At 41.5% G+C, this 19,955-nt stretch overlaps 1 protein-coding gene across 3 annotated transcripts; it reads left to right on the top strand.

The window, feature by feature from the left end:
• The first annotated feature begins 9,688 nt into the window (after positions 1-9,688).
• Positions 9,689-19,463, top strand: E2F6 (E2F transcription factor 6). 3 transcript variants are annotated; one of them, XM_082050119.1, is made up of 7 exons: positions 9,689-10,116; positions 12,954-13,002; positions 14,484-14,694; positions 15,017-15,176; positions 16,217-16,330; positions 17,827-17,974; positions 18,717-19,463. In XM_082050119.1, the coding sequence occupies exons 1-7, from the start codon at positions 10,051-10,053 to the stop codon at positions 18,764-18,766; spliced, it is 798 nt and encodes a 265-aa protein (XP_081906245.1). In that variant the 5' UTR covers positions 9,689-10,050; the 3' UTR covers positions 18,767-19,463. The 3 variants fall into 3 exon arrangements, with proteins under 3 accessions (XP_081906245.1, XP_081906244.1, XP_081906246.1); XM_082050118.1 differs by having other exon boundaries at positions 9,692-10,116; positions 14,484-14,700; XM_082050120.1 differs by having other exon boundaries at positions 9,693-10,107; positions 14,484-14,700.
• The last annotated feature ends 492 nt before the right edge of the window (positions 19,464-19,955 follow it).

The following is a 19,955-nucleotide window of genomic DNA, read 5'->3' as shown; positions in this document are numbered from 1 at the left end:
ATGAAAAAGCGAATTCCAATCAGGTCCACTATCTCCAGGTTGCTCAAGGCAGAAGGGAATGGTGGCTCTAACTTCCTCACTCACACACCAAATCAGCTCACTGCAGCTATTTTAGTTACCTAGCATGCAGATGAAAACACAAAAACTTCCAATTAAGCACAAATATTGCAGAAGGTTCACCTTTGGAGAATGATTCTATGTTTCACAGTGGGGAAAAAAAAAAAAAAAGAAAAAAGACATTAAATCCCAAAGAATCTCATTCATACAAGCCACTGTTAATTTTCTTTGTAGTTGGTTCAATATGTTTAACAACAAGCACTGACATTACTACCATTATTAGTTAATAATTTTCAGAAGGGTCCATGAGGTGTTACATCAAAACCTAGGTAGCTCACACCTCAAAAAGTGAAGTAAATGACACAAAGCATAAGGAGAAAGCAAGCACCAATCTTGCCCATGTATAGATGCTGTACTTTCTGTCTCCTTCATCTAAGCTTCCAGTATGCACAACTAAAAATAAAACAATTCACTTTGTAAATACATCTAACCAAATTGCTAATTTTTTTAGGCTGAGTGGATGAATCAAACATAATTATAAATTTCATTTCAGGCCAGTACAAAATTATGTTGCTTTTTTTCTCTCAATGAAATGAAACAGTATTTCTCAGGTCAAAGAGCATACCTTGTTTTGGTATCACAAATATTTTTTTTCACAGTGACTGTCAAACAGCCCATTTTGTTTGAGTCAAAAAACAAGCAACAACAACTAACTTGGGTATTTTCCCTATTTTTCTCCTTGTTGCTATTAAATGCCTTTCTGAACTGAAAAATTGTCTTACAGTGAAAAAATAAACTTCTGTTTTACATGAGTCAAAACAATATGCAGACTTTAGCTTTGCTTTTCATTTATATTTTTTCCCTCTGACATGCACAAAGTAATTAATTGTTTTGTTCACTCCAGAACTGCATTTTGGGTAAATAAACCATTCATATATTTTGTTAAGCCTTATTTAGCCATGTATTTCAAGTACCAGAGTATTTGCTTTCATACTCCTACCCTATTCTCTCCTCTTCCTACACGGGCAGTTGGGACACAAACTGCCCACTGCTGAATCTTGCTTGCTGATATCCTGATCCCCCCGAACTCATCTGCTCCCCTCTTACTCCGTTCTTGCGGTAACACCTCCTGAGCCTTCAGGGGACCTGAGCTCCGGTTACCCCCCTGCCGTCCCTGAGCATTCCCAGGTGCTGATAATCTTTCCTGTGCATTGTTGCTGCTGCTCCTCCTGATTTCGGCAGATGCTACAGCTTTGCAAGTCGCAAGGATCTTACCTCTGAGACCCTCTTTGTTGCTCTGTGACCACGTTGGAAGCGGGGAGTGATGGATGTTAGAGAAGCATGAGCCTCCCCTCGCTGTTTAGCAACGTGGTCTGCAAAGGAAGATAGAGATGCTGCTCTCTCCTCCTCCCCCCTCGCTGTCCCAGCTTCCTCCTCCCTCCTCCTTGTTCTCTCCTTCCCATCCACAAACTCTAGTTCTGTGTCTGCTTCCACACAATGCGCTACCTCTCAGCACCAGCTACCTAAGGTCAAGAATACCAACCCCTCACCCTCCCCCTGCCTTTTCCTCTCCACTCTCACACATCCTCACCCCTGCTTCCCACTGAATATGGTATCTTCCCAACCAGACGTGCCTTATGTGGCTCCAGGGTCTAAAGCGCACACAATTTCAGCAGACCTAGGAGGAAAAAAAAAGAGTTATAAAACAGAAGATGCACAGGGAAGACCAGAGATATCTAAGGGAAAGTGGAAGCTTTGGAGAAACTGGAAGCTTTGGGGGTTTATCTGTGTGTGAAAAAAAAAAAATCTAGTCACAGTAGCCAAAGCCTGCCACTTGGAGATTAGTTTAAAAGATCTATACAGATTAAAGAAAAGTGCCCTGGATAGCTAGTTATCTCCCAAATCCAGCTTACCTATTGTTTATGCTCTTTGTTTCTCGATCCTTGTTCTAAATAGCTTTATAAAAAGAAGCTTTCAAACTTTCCCCCTGCAAAGCCAGTCTTAAATACCAGTATAATCTGATGATGCAATAGCGAATGGAAGTGAAAAAGTAACCGGTGGCATTTTTTAAGATTATGAGCTATTAAATAATCACCTTCAAGATCGTGGAAAACACAAGCACAAAACCTCTGACTTTTCAGCTTGAATGATAAATGTGTTCACGTGCTATTTTTTCCACTCTCAGCAGTTATGATGACTAAAGCACCTTCAGGTGACCAGTACATGGCTTTTAAAAATCACATACAATTACAGCTAGCCAGCATGTTCTTCTTAAGGACCTGATTGTAGACATGCAATAAACTAGTCCTTCTAAAGTGTTTATGTTCGTTATAGAGACTATGGAGAGAGGTAGCTGCTGTTGAAGACTTATAAAAGATCTTGTCTGCTTAAGGTTAAGCATTGTAGTTAAGTGGACAGGATCCCCCTCTGGAGGCCTTGAAAGGCACCTGACTCTATCTGGTGACATCTGAAGATGTATTAGGCACTTACTTCATGGGGTCTGTTTTACTGAGTGCCTAAAACTAAGCAGCAAGTTAGTTACTGCAAGGCCAAGGCCGGACACAATGAAGGTGCAGTAATTACAAGTAATCCAAAACTTTAGATATCCTAGCTCATGTTTCTTCATTGCTGGTGGCCTCATAGGGCAACTAGGAGGCATGACACATCTACAGTCAGCAGCAGGTGGTCCACGGGGCAGAGAAAGAATTGCTCGCATTCCCTGGATCATCTCACAAATAGAAGAAAGGTACCTTCTAGGGAGGCTCTTCGAGTACAACAGTCCCAGCTTCCTCCTCCCTCCTCCTTGCTCCCTCCTTCCCAGCCACAAACTGCCATATCAAAACAATCTGTTGATCATAGAATCGTAGAATGGTTTGGGTTGGAAGGGACCTTAAAGATTATCTAGTTCCAACCCCCCTGCCATGGGCAAGGACACCTTCTATTGGACCAAGTTGCTCAAAGCCCCATCCAGCCTGGCCTTGAACACTTCCAGGGATGGGGCATCCACAGCTTCTCTGGGCAGCACATTCACCATCTTCGTGGTGAAGAATTTATTTTGTATCTAATTATAACGTAATGTCCATAAAGCTCTTGATCAATTTGAAAAGAAACACAACATAGTCTTTATCTTCACTCAGTAACTAGGGCAAACAAGACAGATTTGATGATAACCTAAATGACTGAAATTAAATTAAGGAACTAGTCTATTTACTGTGTCATAATAATCTCAATAATTTTGCCCAGAAATGAAGACTTAAGAAAAAAAAGTATAATCCAGACTTGACAGATCTCATATACTCAGCATGTGAATCAATGGAGCAGCTTCTTCCAACTTCTCCTCTGCAGCAAGACCTGTATCACAGCACAGTGTTATATCCCCCCTCCCTCTTGAAGGCACAGCAAGTGCACCTCTTGGAAAATTGTTTAAACTTAACCAAATGCAACTGATATTTACATTTAATACTCAGAAATGAGCTACAGTATTGTGCTGCAGCAAAAGGGCATGCTGCCTATTCTCACACTCAAGAGACTTGCAGCTCAGTATGTCTCACCTAATATAAAGAACAAAATTAATCTCACATCTCAAAACCAGTGCAAAGCTTTTTCAAAAATCAATACAAAGTAAAGTCTTGAATGTCTGGTTAACTTTTGACACCTAGCCAGACTGCCAGCATGAAGACTCTCCTTCTGAATTTGGGCTGCAATATGCTTAAGAACTAGTGCCATCTTACACTATGTACAGAAATATTTCCTACCAACCTTCAGTATACACACTACTTTCCAATAGCCTTTACTGCTCCAGAAGGACAAGAGTACCACTCCTAAGTTGTAGCAGAAAGTTGCTTAGAACTTCATTTGTGCAAGCGTTTTCATATCAGAAACAATCCTTACAGTCATTACAGCAACCACCTCCGGATGAGTAAATAATACCTCAAATACCTGATCATATATCACAGAATAAAATAATAGTTTGGGTTGGAAAGGACCTTCAAAGGTCATCTAGTCCAACCTTCCTGCAATGAGCAGGGACATCTTCAACTAGATCAGGTTGCTCAGAGCCCCATCCACCTTGGCCTTGAATGTTTCCAGGGATGCAGCATCTACCACCTCTCTGGGCAACCTAGGCCAGTGTTTCACCACCCTCGTTGTAAAAAATTTCTTCCTTTTATCTTGTCTGAATCTCCCCTCTTTTAGTTTAAAACCATCACTCCTTGTCCTGTTGCAACAGGCCCTGCTAAAAAGTCTGTCCCCATCTTTCTTTTCTTTGCATAGATGATGGCAGAGTGATGGATGTGGTCTACCTTGACTTCAGTAAAGTATTTGACACAGTCTTCCACAGCACCCTCCAGCTAAGCTGAGGAAGTGTGGTCTGGATGATCGGGTAGTGAGGTGGACGGCGAACTGGCTGAAGGAAAGAAGCCAGAGAGTCGTGGTTAATGGAGCAGAGTCTAGTTGGAGGCCTGTATCTAGTGGAGTGCCTCAAGGGTCAGTACTGGGGTCAGTATTATTCAATATATTCACCAATTATTTGGATGAGGGAATAGAGTGTACTATCAGCAAGTTTGCTGATGACACCAAGCTGGGAGGAGTGGCTGACATGCCAGAAGGCTGTGCTGCCATCCAGCGGGACCTGGACAGGCTGGAGAGTTGGGCGGGGAAAAATTTAATGAAATATAACAAGGGAAAGTGTAGAGTCTTGTATCTGGATAGGAACAACCCCAGGTTCCAGTATAAGTTGGGGAACGACCTATTAGAGAGCATTGTAGGGGAAAGGGACCTGGAGGTCCTGGTGGACAGCAGGATGACCATGAGCCACCACTGTGCCCTTGTGGCCAAGAAGGCCAATGCCATCCTGGGGTTTATTGGAAGGGGGCTGGTTAGTAGGTCGAGAGAGGTCCTCCTGCCCCTCTACTCCACCCTGGTGAGACCATATCTGGAATATTGTGTCCAGTTCTGGGCCCCTCAGTTCAAGAAGGACAGGGAACTGCTGGAGAGAGTCCAGCGCAGGGCAATAAAGATGATGAAGGGAGTGGAGCATCTCCCTTATGAGGAAAGGGTGAGGGAGCTGGGTCTCTTTAGCTTGGAGGAGACTGAGGGGTGACCTCATTAATGTTCTTAAATATGTAAAAGGTGAGTGTCAGGAGGATGGAGCCAGGCTCTTCTCGGTGACAACCAATGATAGGACAAGGGGTAATGGGATCAAACTGGAACACAAGAGGTTCCACTTAAATTTGAGAAGAAACTTCTTCTCAGTGAGGGTGACAGAACACTGGAACAGGCTGCCCAGGGGGGTTGTGGAGTCTCCTACTCTGGAGGCATTCAAAACCCGTCTGGACACATTCCTGTGTAGCCTCATCTAGGTGTTCCTGCTCTGGCAGGGGGATTGGACTGGATGATCTTCTGAGGTCCCTTCTGTGATCACTTTCTGTGATTCTGTGATTATTATAGGCCCCTTTTAAGTACTGAAAGGCCGCAATAAGGTCTCCCGGAAACCTTCTCTTCTCCAGGCTGAACAACCCCAACTCTCTCAGCCTGTCCTCACAGCAGAGCTGTTCCAGCCCTCTGATCATTTTTGTGGCCTGCTCTGGCCCCTCTCCAACAGATCCATGTCTGTCCTGCACTGAGGGCTCCAGGTGGGGTCTCACCAGAGCAGAGCAGAGGGGCAGATTCACCTCCCTGACCTGGTGGCCACGCTCCTGGTGATGCAGCCCAGGATATAATTGGCCTTCTGGGCTGCCAGCGCACATGGCCGACTCACGTCCAATCTTTTATCCACCAGTACTCCAAAGTCCTTATCTGCAGGGCTGCTCTCCATCCCTTCATTCCCCACCCTCTGTTGATACCAGGGGTTGCCCTGACCCAGGTGCAGGATCTTGCACTTGTCAAACCTCATGAGGTTCACATGGACCCACTTCTCAAGCTTGTCCAGGTCCCTCTGGATGGCATCCTGTCCCTCAGATGTGTCAGCTGCATCACTCGGCTTAGTGTCTTCCACAAAGTTGCTGAGAGTGCACTCGATCCCACTGTCTATGTCATTGATGAAGACAGTAATCAGTATTGGTCCCAGTACAGACCCCTGAGGCATGCCATGGACACTGAGCACTATTAAATAATAAAATTAATTTTAAATAATACAAGAACTGCAATCTTACCTAAGGTAAAAAAAATAAATTGAAAGATACTTTGAGACTCAAGATATAAAGACAACCATTTTATGAGGACATACTTCAACTTTTCCATTTATTTTAAGCTGACAAAATGAAATACACCAGGTGATTTTTCACCTCCTCTGCAATTAAAAAGATAACAAACAGCAAACATAGTAATGCCCTTTTGCAACAGGAATCTTCTTCTGTTTATATAGTCCTTAGCATGGATTAAAATTTCCAGCAAGCTCTGTTAAGACTTTGCCTAGAACCCCGCATATGCTTTCAGATGGCAGATGGTTTGCTGCCAAGTGTCAAAACCTTATCAAGAACACAATATCCACTGAACCTTTTCAATAAAATATACCAGTATTAATATGTACTTTTGCACCTTTGCAGGAAGATATTTCCTCTGGCTCGTACTTGCAACCATATATCTAGACCTATTGGAAGATCCAGTTACAATATTGTTAGTATTAAAGGGAAGATTGCATTTGACACAGAATTTTACAGATCTTTACAGAAGGTGGCATTGGCTTTAACTGCAATGTGATGGAAATATTACGTCCATTAATAAAATAAATACATATCATATACATACATATCATATAAAGGTACCTGTCAGGTAATATAATCCCAAAATTCAGGATTAAATTTTAATTGGACATTAGTGTAACAAAACAAAGCAAATTTAAAAAAGAATAGGAAAGTAATGGCATTCAAACCAAATTTTTAAATCTGACAATGGCAATATACAACACATTTTAGAATCCTATTTCACACGAAATAATAACCCTGAACCATTCCAGTGCTGCATGAGGTTCACCAGCAAAAACTTTCACATAGTGTAATTTCAGCTGCTCAAAATAAAAGTAAAGCCTACATGCCTAAATAGTCCAGGGTAAAATATGAAAATACTAATGTAATTAGCATTAAATTATTCAAGTGAAGCATTGTTAAGAAAATTATGTTTTGACTTGCACACATAGTCCTTGAGAAACGTTGATGATAACTACTGTTTCAGAATGTGTTAATGGTAAAAGATCAGATTTAGGAAATGGAATTATTGCCCCCTTGTGGCAGATAAAGAGTCAAAGCAATCAAAGTAAACAACCTCCGAAAAATGAGCAAATCTTTATGAGCTATTTTCATATGCAATGAGATAACAGTAAATGTGGTATAATTTACATTTTCATCTACAGGAGTAATAAAAATGTGGGAAAAAATTAATTATGAGCTTTATAAAATGTAAGCACTAACACACTAGAATCAAATTATTTGATCAACTGAATGCCAGAACCTAAAAACCTGATAGTCCAGTCGGTTACTTCAAAAGCTAACTTTCATTTTAAAAAAATAATTAGGCTTTACATTTTTCATGTAAATATAGAAAAACGTTCCTGTATCCGAATCCATGCAGGGCTTTTCTTTGCTTAGCTGGGTAGGTCAGCAGCCAAGGACCGAGAAGCACAGGAACAACAGAATTTGATCTTATGACTGGCTAGAACAACAGCATAGTTAAATGTTGATGCAATGTTTTCCACATGGGTTAATACAGAAATTCACGTATCCTAATCCTCAAATTATGAACCGTTAGCCTCCTTCCTAATATCCGACTACCCAACAATCATCAAAACCCTATTAAATTATTTTTATACTGCACAGCACATTCCTCGCACCACCCCAAACTGAAGTGGCCTAAAACCTCTATTCCAAATATTTTTTTCTGTTCCAGCTGGAAAAGACCTGCTTCATCACAGTGGGTTTATACAATCTGTGATTACAATGGTAACATACATTTTCCAGTTAAGAGCATAACAAAGGGGGATAAATATTAATTCCTTATGGGACTACCTTTATCACCACAGAGTAGTTATCAATTATCATGTTGTCCATACAAAAATTTTCATTTTTACATTTCAGTGATGTGTTGCTTTCATGATAGGAATACCTTCTGCACCTGCAGCAGCCTAAACTCTGCTTAGAATACTGACAAGCAACATTTGTACATCTTTAACTGTGCAGTCAAGGCTTCATGTCTCCTGAAACATAGACATTGTGCCTTTGAAGAGCTATAACATATTTTTCCCTCTTTTTTTTTTTTCTTACAAACTGATGAGAGCATGAGAACAACCCACCTTAGTTCTACATACATCTACATGGACAATTATTACCATGCAAGTCACTGACTGAAAGTTGGTTATTATGAAGAAAACTCCATCCTCTACCAAGGCATCTGATGTATCAGTGGTGACATAAGCTACTCCAAAAAGAATGTGTAACCTGAAGAGAAAAGAAACATCTAGTGAATTAACTTTAACTCATTATTTTTCCAAGATAATAGAGTGCTATTTGACCTGTCCAGTCTGGCATAGCAGAAGACGAATGAAGCTCTTCGTGGCTTTGAATTTCTCATACCAGAATGGCAGTTTTACGCAATGTCCAATGGAATTCTTATTTCTCAAGAACATCTGTACAGAGTGCAGAGAAGGGAAGTGACTGGACATTTCACCTAAGATGTGGGTGGAGGAAGCAAAATAGTTCACAAATTCTTTAAGTAAAGAAATACATGACATTTACCTGTTGTACAGCATGGTAACGGACAGTTAACTGCCATAAAGAGCAGTTCATTTAACAAGGCACTGTATTTTAAAGGCGCTGTCTGAAAAACACAAGTTACCTACTAAATTGGAAATTTTGAGATTACTGCTGATGCTGAAATATGAGCCAGGCAACAGCCTGTGCTTGTAAAAAGTTACCAGAAGTGTGGAAGAAAAAGCAGGAGCAATGGAGTTGGGATTTGGGAAAGGTCTGGGACCTCTTGTAAGGAAGTGGACAAGCATAGTTCAGACAAGCCACATTTGCTGGCTCTTGTCTGGCCCTTTACCCACAACCCTCGCATCGTTAACTTATTCTTGACATGGACATGCAGTCCTTGTCTCCCTGGTGAGCAACATATGCAGCTTTGGTCTATTTATATTAGCAAGTTGTGATAGAAGTAGATTATTTGGCAGGAAAGCAATAGTAATTCCTCTCACGCCTGTCTATGTGATGGTTCTTGGGCAGGGCGCTCATGCTTTAGGGCGAGGGATGAAAACCTGCCCTCCTTGCAGGAGCCCGAGGGGTGAGAACTCCCTTTCGAAGCCACTGCAGGGTTTACGGGAGTTGCACTCGCCGGCGAGACCAGGGGACAGAGGGGACAGCAGATCGTTTCCTCCGGCACCCTGGCGGGTGATGAGAACGCAAGAAGCGCCAATATGGGGAATACCGGGAGAAGTCTCCGTCCTCCCGGCGTCCAGCGGAGAAGGCTCCCCTGAAGGCACACCTGCCCGCCGCGCTCAGGGGACACGGGGGTCCGCGGCGCTGCCCGGCCACAGCGGCCACTGACTGACTGATTGACAGACAGACAAGCGAGCGGGAAAGCCGGTGCTGGCGGGAAAGCCGGAGCGGGCGGGGCGGCGCAGGGGGCGCTGGGTAAGGGAAGGGCGGCAGCCGCGCCGCCGCCCGCGGGTGAAGATTCGTCGTCGCCGCCTTCGCTCGCGCCGCGGCTTTGGCGGGAGGGCGGGCTCGCGCGTGCGCACGGGGCGGGGCTGCCGCTCTCCCGCCCAACAGTCCGCTGGTGGAGGGGGGGCGGCGGCCATAACGGAGCGTGGTGAGAGCGGGAGGGCCCCGGCCGCCCCCTCCTCCTGGGGGTGGGGATGGCGGCGCCTTCTTCCCACATGGACTCGCGGGCTCGTCGTGAAGGCGTCTGAGCGGCCGCCCTCCGCCGCCTCGCCTCAGGGCGAGAGAGGCCTCCCGCCGCGCTAGGCCGCGGCCGGCCGGAGGAAGGAGGAGGGCCCGGGCGGACATGGCCAGCCCTGGCAAGTGGGAGCATCTGAGGCCGCTGCGGCCGGACACGCTGCGTGTGAGTGAGGTACACAGCGGGTGGGGGAGGGAGGCGCTGCCCGTGGCCGGGGGACGGGCCCGCAGCGCTTCGCTCCCGGAGCGCCTGAGGAGATTTCCCGAAGGTACTTCCCTGAGGTGGAAAGATGCGGCAGGCCCGGCCAGAGCGGTGCACGATGGGGCGTTGTGATGCTTCCCTCCTTCATCGCACTTCGGCAGGCTGCCTGGGAAAGGAGAGTGCAGTGGTGTTATTCGTAGTGCAAAGGGGTGATTTTCTTAGCTGCAGTATCTATAGACTCTTAATCGAGTTAAATAGGTTGTAGCTATGTTTGGGAAGAGCAGACTACAACTGTGTATTCTGTTATTATCTGAACATCTGTGATGTTCAGGTAATCTTATATGCGGCTTCCACAGCTACTTTTAGTAATGTTAAGAGGTATCTAACAAAAAGCATCCCTACTTTTAGTTCTCTAAAACTTCTTAAAATTGCTTATTTTTATTGACTTGGGCTAAGTGTTACTTGGTCTTAAAGCCAAGTTTATGTGAGTTTTTACACTAGTAATTGGAAATTTGTTATTATTGAAGACAAAGAGTTTTGGGCACAACTTCTTATGTAGGCATTTAGATGAGTCAGCCAGGGGCCACTTTGAAAGTTAGAGGAGCTGAAGAGGTGGAGATCTGCAAGGACAGGGACATTTTCCATCCTGATGCTCATGACAACAAGTAAATGGGTTGAGGCGTGGGCACAGCTGTACCTGCACACTGGGGAGGGCAAAAAGAACATATGCAGAAACCGGAAGCAAAAACAGACTATAAAGGAGAAGATTAAGAAATATTGTCTGGACATGTAGGTATGATGCTAGGAAGACCAAAGTTCTACTGTTGAAACTAGCAAGGAATGACAAGGATGACAAGAACTTTTGCTGCTTCATTAGAGGCGGGGGAGGGGAGTGTGAACCTGCTGCTGTGTGGGGCAGGTGATTTTGGAAGTGCAGACACAGATAAGACTGAAGTACTCAGCCTTCTTGCATGGGTCTTCAGAAGTGATGTTCCCTGGGCCTCATGTCTAAGAGATAGGACTCAAGGAGAGGAACAACCAGCAATGGAAAAGTGTCAAGTTAGGAATCTCTTGAGGAATCTCAACGCATACAAATCCGTAGCACCCACCTGGGCTACATCCTGAGAGAGATGTCTGGCGTCATTGTGAGGTTGCTCTTATCATCTTTGAGAGGCTGTAGGGATCAGCTTCAGCTTAGTCAGCCTCGTTTCAGTCCCTTGTAAAATCAAAAAGCAACTTTTATTGGGAACTATTTCTAGGAACGTGAAGGAAATGGCGATTGGGAATAGCCAACGTGACTATACTTGCAAACAATTACCTTTGGTGATGAAATTATTAGATCCGTAGATCCAGAGCCTGACATGTCATCTACATTAGATTTAGCTGGACTTTTGGAATGGTTTCTACAGCATCTTCCTCATTGAATTGGGACGTTACAGATCATAAACTACTAGATGAGTAAAAAAAGCTGGCTGGATCATTAGTCTCTGAGAGGAGTGATTCGTACTTTACCTGAAAGTGGATTACAAGTTGGAGTTCCTCAGGGGTCTATCCTGGGACCTGTCCTGTTGATAGGAGGGTGTGGGGTGTACCCTTATGATATTTCTGGCTGGGGAAGGCTGGAGGAATAGGTCATCAGACACCTCAAACTTCAGCCAAGGAAGCTGAAAATCCAGGTGTGAAGCCCGGCACCTGGGCCTGTGCCCTGCAGCAGTACAGGCAGGGGACCACCCTGCTGACAGCACCTGGGGGTCCTGGGGGTGGTGGGCTAAATGAGCACCAACACTGTGCCCTGGCATGGAGGCATATGAGGCTGTATTAGCAGAAATACAGCCAGTGAATCAAGACAAGTGATTCTTCTCCACTTGGCACATATTAGGCTGCTCCTGGAATGTTATGTCCCATTTTAAGCCCTCCAGTACAGGAAGGCTGTTAATAAAATGCTGAGAGAGCTTGTGAAGCCACAGCAGCCCTTCAGTACTTGAAAGGAAGTTAACAAAAAGCTAGTGCCACAGCCAAGTATGATGGGAGGCTGAAAGGAAGTAGCTGTGAATTGAAGCAAAAGCAAGAGGTATTGCATCTTGATGTGAAATTAAACTTTTGTGCTGTGAGGATGGGCAAGCAGTGGAATGGGATGCCCAGAGAGGTGTAGCTTCCATGTCTTAAAATATTCAGGATCCAGTTGAGTGAAGCCTTGAGTAAGCTGCTCTGATCTAATGGCTGTTCCTGTTTGGAGTTGGAGGTTGGACCAGAGACTTTCTCAACTGGAATGAGTCTGAATTTGAACATACTCCTTTAGTTAAATTGGAGTGGGGGGTGGAATTAAGTACCTATTTAGGCTCATTGTGTCAGTGTCTTGACCAGAGCAGACTCTGCTGCCAGTCTGGAAGTCTTCCACAAAATAATTTTAATGCTCTAAAATAGCATTGTATTTTCTGTATGTGAGCTGTTACATGGAATAGCTGAAGCTTGTACTTGAAGAGTTTATACAGGTATCTGTTGGTGTTGTGACCATTGCATGAGCATTAGGGAGGTCAGTGGTGTTTCCCCCTTTCCAAGACAGAGGGAGGTGGGCTGAGATTTAAAGGCTGAAAATTCTGACAGGAATTATTGAGTATGTGTCCCTTGTCTACAGAGACACTCCTTCACCATAATATCTGTTGAGTTGTCAGCATGCTGATGGCTGTAGCATCTAGAGTTGATCTGGGGATTTATTCTGAATAAGCTTGCTATGTAGATAGCATTTTATGCCAGTTATATATGTGTATATATATATTTTTTTATTATTATTTTTTTTTTTTCCCCCCCAGCCACCAATGATCAACCTGAATGTGGATCAAGAAGTACGGATTGTGAGAAGTAAGTTGATGTGTTCCATGTATAAAGACTATTCATGCTTTTTTTTTTTTTAAATGCTGAGTATACGCTGTAAGCAAATAAGAAATTGTTATGTGTCTAATATAGGAGGAATGCTGCACACTAAATGAAATAACAGATATGAAGCAATGCATTCTTCATAGTTTTTCCTCTTTAAATCTGCTGCAATATACCTTCCCACTTTTATAAAGAAAATAACTTATGGGAAAACTGAGAGAAAACTGGAACATTGTGCTAGCAAAAGTTGGTTTTCAAATGGTATTAACAGATGTAAGTACAAACTTGAATGAATTTGCATCGTTTCTGTTATGGTTTTTTTTTTTTTCTTCTCACCAACTGAACAGTCTCACACATCTCATAGTAACACAGTCCAAAACTGAGTTGTTAGACCTGTCACTTCATGTGAAAGAGTGCACAATCTTGCAACGATGAAATGGTTGTGATATACTATGAGTAAAAGTGTATCTCTCATTCATCCTGGGAAAAATACCAAAGTTTGAAGTAGTGTTTATAGGGAAGTTTCCCTACGCAGGCAACTGTGTGCACGAACACACGTGTTGTCTTGAAGCATTAGACTAGAATATTACTCAGTGACACGGATCAAATATGAAACAGCTGCTTTGCTTTGCAGAAGAAAAGAGAACTAAAAGGTGGATTTGATAGTCTTTCGTTGGCTCTAGCATCAGATGAGTGCATGTGTGCCATGTCTTTTTTGTGCTTTAAAAATACATACTTTGTTTTATGCATACATGAATAACAATCTGAAGTTAAGCTGTTCATCAATAACTTTCTGCTGTTTCTGTGAATATGCTGGTAAGGGATACACATTGTACAGGGTGTTCTGGTACCTGTTGATCTTTGTTGCATTAGTAAATTAAATAATGGCATCACCAAGTCTTTTGCCTTGAGGCCAAGTAGTACAACTGGAGTTGGTCCATATATAAAATTATTGGGCTCCAAAACAGGTTGGTTGCATCCAGGCTGAAACAGTCCCTGAAACCAGGCTAACTCCTGAACCATGACTGAGAGTAATTTATGAGACCTATGGGTTAATCTGGCCCAAAAGTTTGTGAAAAATGATTTTAAGTGTCACAGAGCAGATGATTGAGCTGCAGTTCTCTGGCAATGCCCTGACACTGTCATTAACTGAAGGCTTCATTGGTGTTCATTCAATAGTCTGAGCTCCTATAGAACATACAGTTACCTATTAATATCCATACTAGCAGTAAGAAGTCATGAATGTTGAAATCATGAAGATGCATGCTTGCTGTTTAGATACAATCATTGCAAACAAACTAAGCTTTATGTAGTTAATAGACTTTATATGATGCCATTACAATGTCAGTGTTAATAATGACTGTTTTTATACTTTTATCTTCACTGATACTTCATTGTTATTGTTTTTTTAAGGAACGCTTCACATTCTTGTAGTTGTTTACTAATATTCTATCAAAACTTTACAGGAACTGTGAAAGTCAAAAAGCCTCGATTTGATGCGTCCTTGGTTTATTTGACCCGAAAATTCATGGATCTTGTCAAAACAGCTCCAGACGGTGTCCTTGATTTAAATGAAGTAGCAACAACTCTTGGAGTACGAAAACGAAGAGTATATGACATTACCAATGTCTTGGATGGAATCCACTTAATTCAGAAAATATCTAAGAATCTTATCCAGTGGGTGTGAGTTAGCTTTGAAACTTCTAATTTCTGAAACAATAAAACCCAACAATGTTGAGTAATGTTTAAAACTCAGAGTATTTTTAAGTATATTGAATTACTGTGAATAGCCAAAAAGATTTTAAAATCCTACTGTGTCTTTAGGCTGTGGGAATTACTTAGTGTATTAATGACTATCACGTGTAAAAGCACAATGAAGCATATTTCAGTGGAGTAAAGGATACTGGAGTTCCTGGTTGGTTTCTATTAGAACACTTTGTGTTCAATAAACAGGCTTGTATTTCTGTAAACGTACTAGACAACTTTCGTATTCTTCTAGAGGTTCTAATATTGACCAAGTTGTTGGAAAAGCACCAGAGCAGCAAAACCTTAAAGATGAACTTTCTGACTTGTCAGCCATGGAAGAAGCTCTGGATGAATTAATCAAGGATTGTGCTCATCAGTTGTTTGAACTAACAGATGACAAAGAAAATGAAAAATATCCTTTTAACTCTTGCATTACTTCAACATGTGATTTTGGTTGCAAGTACTTAGATATCTAGTAGTATGTGTAAGCTGATGCCACAGGTCCGTAGTAAGACTCCATAATGAGTTTTGTAATAGGAACTTGCTGGTTATTTTAGATTGGTGTAGACTAGTCATGTGTCCTGCTTTGCATTGTCATGTGCAATCAAGCCTGTTCTTAGGGGAGTGCTACTTATTAGACCTTTTCACTGCAGAAGAATGGAATTGGGGCAGTAGTCAGTGCCCTGTTACCTTGTTCTCTCCATTATAAAGGTGACTCAGGGGCAGATCTGGACCTACCAGTGAGATTGAGTTGCTTAGTGGGATGAGAAAGAGGACCCAAAAATAAATCCCAGTGGCCTGTCGCCAGAAAGATGTAATTGTACATTGGTTGTGTCCTAACACTGTTCTGTCTCTAAGGCAAAGTTCCAGTGCAGTCCCATATTTTGATGGGTTTTGATAACAGTAAAGAAATTTCTTTTAATATGACATAAACATTGGATTTAGGGTCTGGAATAAAATAAAACAATGCTTATCTCCCTTGTCTGGCAGAATGTTAAGGTCTGTGCTCAAAGGAAATGTGTCAATTTTCTGTATGACATCAGGAAAACTTTTCATTACGCCTTACCTGTCCTGATTAAGAAAATAATTCCATACTTTTCCAGGAAGTTGTTTACATGCATGGTTATTACAAAACAAATGATAGTTTCTCAAAGGTAAGCATTCCTTCAGCTTTGTAGACTTAGGAAAGCATCTGTGAGAACTTGTCAAATATATCTGTATTTTAGTATTTAATATCTCAAATTTTTTAAAAGGTTTTTTCCTTCCTATAAATAGAGAAAAAAGGTTTTCCACTTGTTAGCTCATATTTAATTTCACAAAGCTAGTATTAAAGTAACCTCAGCTGAGCTATCTACCACTGTTCTGAAGTTGGTATTCTGCTTCAGCATATCTTATACTCTTTGCTTCTGTCCATTAGCAAATCAGTTTACAGAATCCTTGACCGATGTGTACACTAGCTTATGTGACATATCAAGATATCTGTAGCATTCAAGCATTTCAAGAACAGATTGTCATTGCAATCAAAGCTCCAGAAGAAACTAAATTGGAAATACCAATTCCTAAAGAAGTAAGTTTTATACATTTCTGTCTTAATGCAATGGATGTTCTCAAATGTGGGTTTTTTGCAGCAGCAATCAGTAATTGACTTCTATTTTCTTTGTCATATATAGTAAATATTGGTACTTCATTTTTCTTGTGCTCCACTAAACAGTGCTGTAGGGGTAGTAGTCTGAGAAACTTATTTTCAGCTTTTTTTTTTTTTTTTTACCCAAACTATTAAACAGTAAACATGTCTGAGCTTCTGTTATTTGGTTGTATTAGAGAGAATGAAACAGCTGTAATAAATGTTACTTATTTCCACTGTCAGGTTGCTTGATGGTTACCAGGATGATGAGATTTCTGAAGAGCTGTTACTGTTAGTATTCTAAACTCTACAAAAACTACAAATCTAACCAAACAAAGCAATAAGCATTAATTGATAATCATCTTATTAAAGTGTAAATGGTGTCTTACTGCTTAATGAGTAGATAGCTATTATCACTATAGTATTAAAATATGAAACACATTATGGTTGACAAAAGAAAACATTTTAGCACTTAAAAGATCATGTCAAGAAGGATTTTTCAGGGAGATGGGGGGCTGTCCCCTGTCCTCACCTCATGGTGCAACATGCACACTGCCACTCGGGTCATACAGAAGAGCCACAGCTTTACACTTTGCACCTACATCTGGTCCTGTATACGGGTAACCCACTGTTTAAAGTAGTGCTGTGAAAGAGGGGAAATACTGGAAGTAAGCTTAACATAACAAATGAAGCTTTAATTCTGTTTTCCTTTTGCATGTGTATTTTTTTATAATGTTCTTAACTCTGTAATCATCAAATTTGCCTTGCTGTGTGCACAGAAAGGGTGGCAGGTGGTATTGTAGGAAAAGGAGATACAAATCAATAAAACCAGAAGACTTTGATCCACTGCATAGATTTCCAGTGGTTCTACTGGTAACAGGAGCTGGTTCTCATCCTGTGAAGATGAAAAAGGTTTCAGAAGCTTCCTGAAGCAAAAGGTGGCAGGGTTTTAAAAGCTGTACTTTAGAGAACAGAGTCTTCTATCTGTTGCCCATTAAATTTGATTTGCTCTGTGCCTTGTAATGTGATGCTTCCTACAGGAAAGCAGTAAGATTGATAAGGTTTAGTTGCTTTGCCATATTAAAGCTGCCGTGTGCTCTGATTTGTTTTCTGATCCGTGGCATTGATGTGTCAAATTTTTAATTTTGTTACTCTTCCTAAATGTATAGTAAATCTTGGTCATATATCAAATGTAAGTGAAAAGACTAAGCAAAGGTTCCTTAGGTACATATTCATAAAAAATGAAACCTTGTTAGCTTAATGGTGCTTAATAATTGACCTACAAATGCCTGTAATAGTAATAGTTTATGTAGAAGTAGTAACAATTTTAAACAGGAATGATATATTTGTTCTGGTTTTAATCTGTTGGCTTCAAAAATGTGCAAAAATAGCTGTGTAAGATTTGTTCCTTGGTTTATGTGCAAGTTGCTCTTTTATAGGATTGCATAAAAGTACACGTGAAGAGCACAAAGGGACCCATTGACGTGTATCTATGTGAGGTGGAACAACAGAAGCCAGGTGCCAAAACTTTTGAAGATATGGATACTGTCACTTGTAAAACTGAGCCATCAGTTCCTCTTGATGAAGGTAGTGTCTTCCATTTACATTTTTCCCCTTTGTAACTTTTATTTTTTTTTTAAGACTGTCATACCATTTATCTAAACTGTTCGGTACAAGTATAATTTTCTGGGCATAGTTTTTGGGCCAAGATGTGTGGGAGTATAGGAAACACCTGAAAGAGAAGCCTGTGCTGTTGTGTCACCTCACCGCAGCTGGAGGTTGGAGGGGCAGTACGTGCACGCATGGCGAGGCACACTGGTTCCCTGACCCTTTCCTCCTGTCACTCGTTACTGGTTTCCTGTTGGAGCTGCACTCTGCAGGTGGAACAGTGTGTGTCAGTTCTCAGCTCCTCCACTGCAAAGTCCGGCAGCTCAGCTGGAATAGTTGCGATGAGTCAGGATGCTGTTTCAGATGAGAGTTTGCTGTGCTTGCTCATTGCTGCTCTGGCTAAGGGAAGGCAGACAGAGGAGGGGATGTAGTAGTTTGATTTCCTAAAGCAAGATTGGCTGAAACTTAGTCTCTCAAGACCCCCAGTGCTGCAGGATGTTGTGGTTTAAAAATAAATGTGGCGGGAATTGGGAGTAGCTCAAAACACAAAGGATAAAGTATTTTTAGCAGTGCTGCTTTGTAGTTGAAGAGTTGACTTTTTAAGCTTAGGGGTTTTTTGTTTTGTTTTTGTTTTTGTTTTTTTTTACTTTATTTTGCTTGCAAAAACACTTAGAATTATATTTCCTACAGTGGCAGTAATCTTGTTTTTTTACTTTCAAAGTGAGATCTCCGGAGGAAGAAAAAAACAAGCCACCTGAGATGACAGATTAATTACAACTCAAAAATCTAATACAGAATGTAAATATGTGTTACAGAGCTTTTCCAAAGCTGCTTGGATCTACAGACTTCCTAACCTGGAATGTTCCAAAGTGTTGTAAAATTAAAAGAGCAGTGGGTTGGTAGAGTGCTTTCACAGGATTGCTTATCTTCCCAAGTCAGAAGACAGCAGTTCCTAGAGTTGCTTTTAGGAGCTTTGTTTTCATAATTGCATACGATCTACAGAGCTTTGGGAAAAATATATGTTTAGTTTATGAAATAATTTTAATTGGTGGAAGACATAGGCAATGAGTTGCTTCTGAAAATGAAGATTTGAAAGCTGTTTCTGGAACAATCCACAAGAGAATGTATATAATAAAGAAATGCACTTTTCAGTTCTTAGGCTGCACTACTACAAAGCGAGATCGTCAAATAGAAATGCAACAAAGAACTGGTGTATCAGAAGCCTTCATTGTAAGAAACAAGATGTAAATATCATGAGAGTTATGCCTTACGCTGTGTAGATGCTGTTTGCATTGTTTGCATCCAGCTCTCCATGAACTATGGTATCAACACTGAAGCTAAATAATTGGGCTTTTTGTATATATCTGTGTCATGTCTAAGTAGTTACCAATGTAGATTTATGGAGATGGTTTGCATTTCTGCTTTTGTACAGCAAAGAAATAAAACTTTAAACATATAAGTAGTCTAATTAGTCAGTCTAACAAAATGTGTTGTCTTTGAAATTCACTGGGTAACTAGAAACATTAAAACTGATGTGAAGATTTTAAATCTGTTGTATGTGGTGCCGGCAGCTAGCAGTTAGGTCTGATCCTTGTGATGCCACAGCAGCATAGCAATTTTCAGAAGAAACATGGTGATCAGTAACTATTTAAATTGGTCCTGTCCAGTTTCTAGAGTTCAGATACAGCATAGCTTTAGCCTGGTACCATGATCTCCCTGTGGCTTTAGTTTGCACAAATACATAAAATACTTTAGAACTACATTTGTATTCATCCATCTGTAGTATCTGTACAATGAAGCTTCAGATTTTTGATACTGGGTTTTCAGAGTGAATGAAATGTCATCATACAAATGCCAAACTTAGGCTCATTTCATCCCAGTACTGAAAAGCTTCTTTGTGGGGAGAGGTGAGTGCATTGGTTTGTGTGTTTTTAAATCAGAACTCCAAGTCCTTGTTTTC

This window comes from Streptopelia decaocto, assembly GCF_964273445.1.
Source record: "Streptopelia decaocto genome assembly, chromosome: 3".
Taxonomy (NCBI): domain Eukaryota; kingdom Metazoa; phylum Chordata; class Aves; order Columbiformes; family Columbidae; genus Streptopelia; species Streptopelia decaocto.
The sequence above is the reverse complement of the archived record's forward strand: the minus strand, read 5'-3'. Positions and strand labels throughout refer to the sequence as shown.

What these genes read in the sequence shown, in the direction of transcription:
- E2F6 (XM_082050118.1), top strand. Translation starts at nt 10,051, where the DNA reads ATGGCCAGCCCTGGCAAGTGGGAGCATCTGAGGCCGCTGCGGCCGGAC. An exon ending in AAATACCAATTCCTAAAGAA is followed by an intron (nt 16,331 to 17,826) that starts GTAAGTTTTATA and finishes GCTCTTTTATAG; the next exon opens with GATTGCATAAAAGTACACGT. An exon ending in ATCAGTTCCTCTTGATGAAG is followed by an intron (nt 17,975 to 18,716) that starts GTAGTGTCTTCC and finishes TTACTTTCAAAG; the next exon opens with TGAGATCTCCGGAGGAAGAA.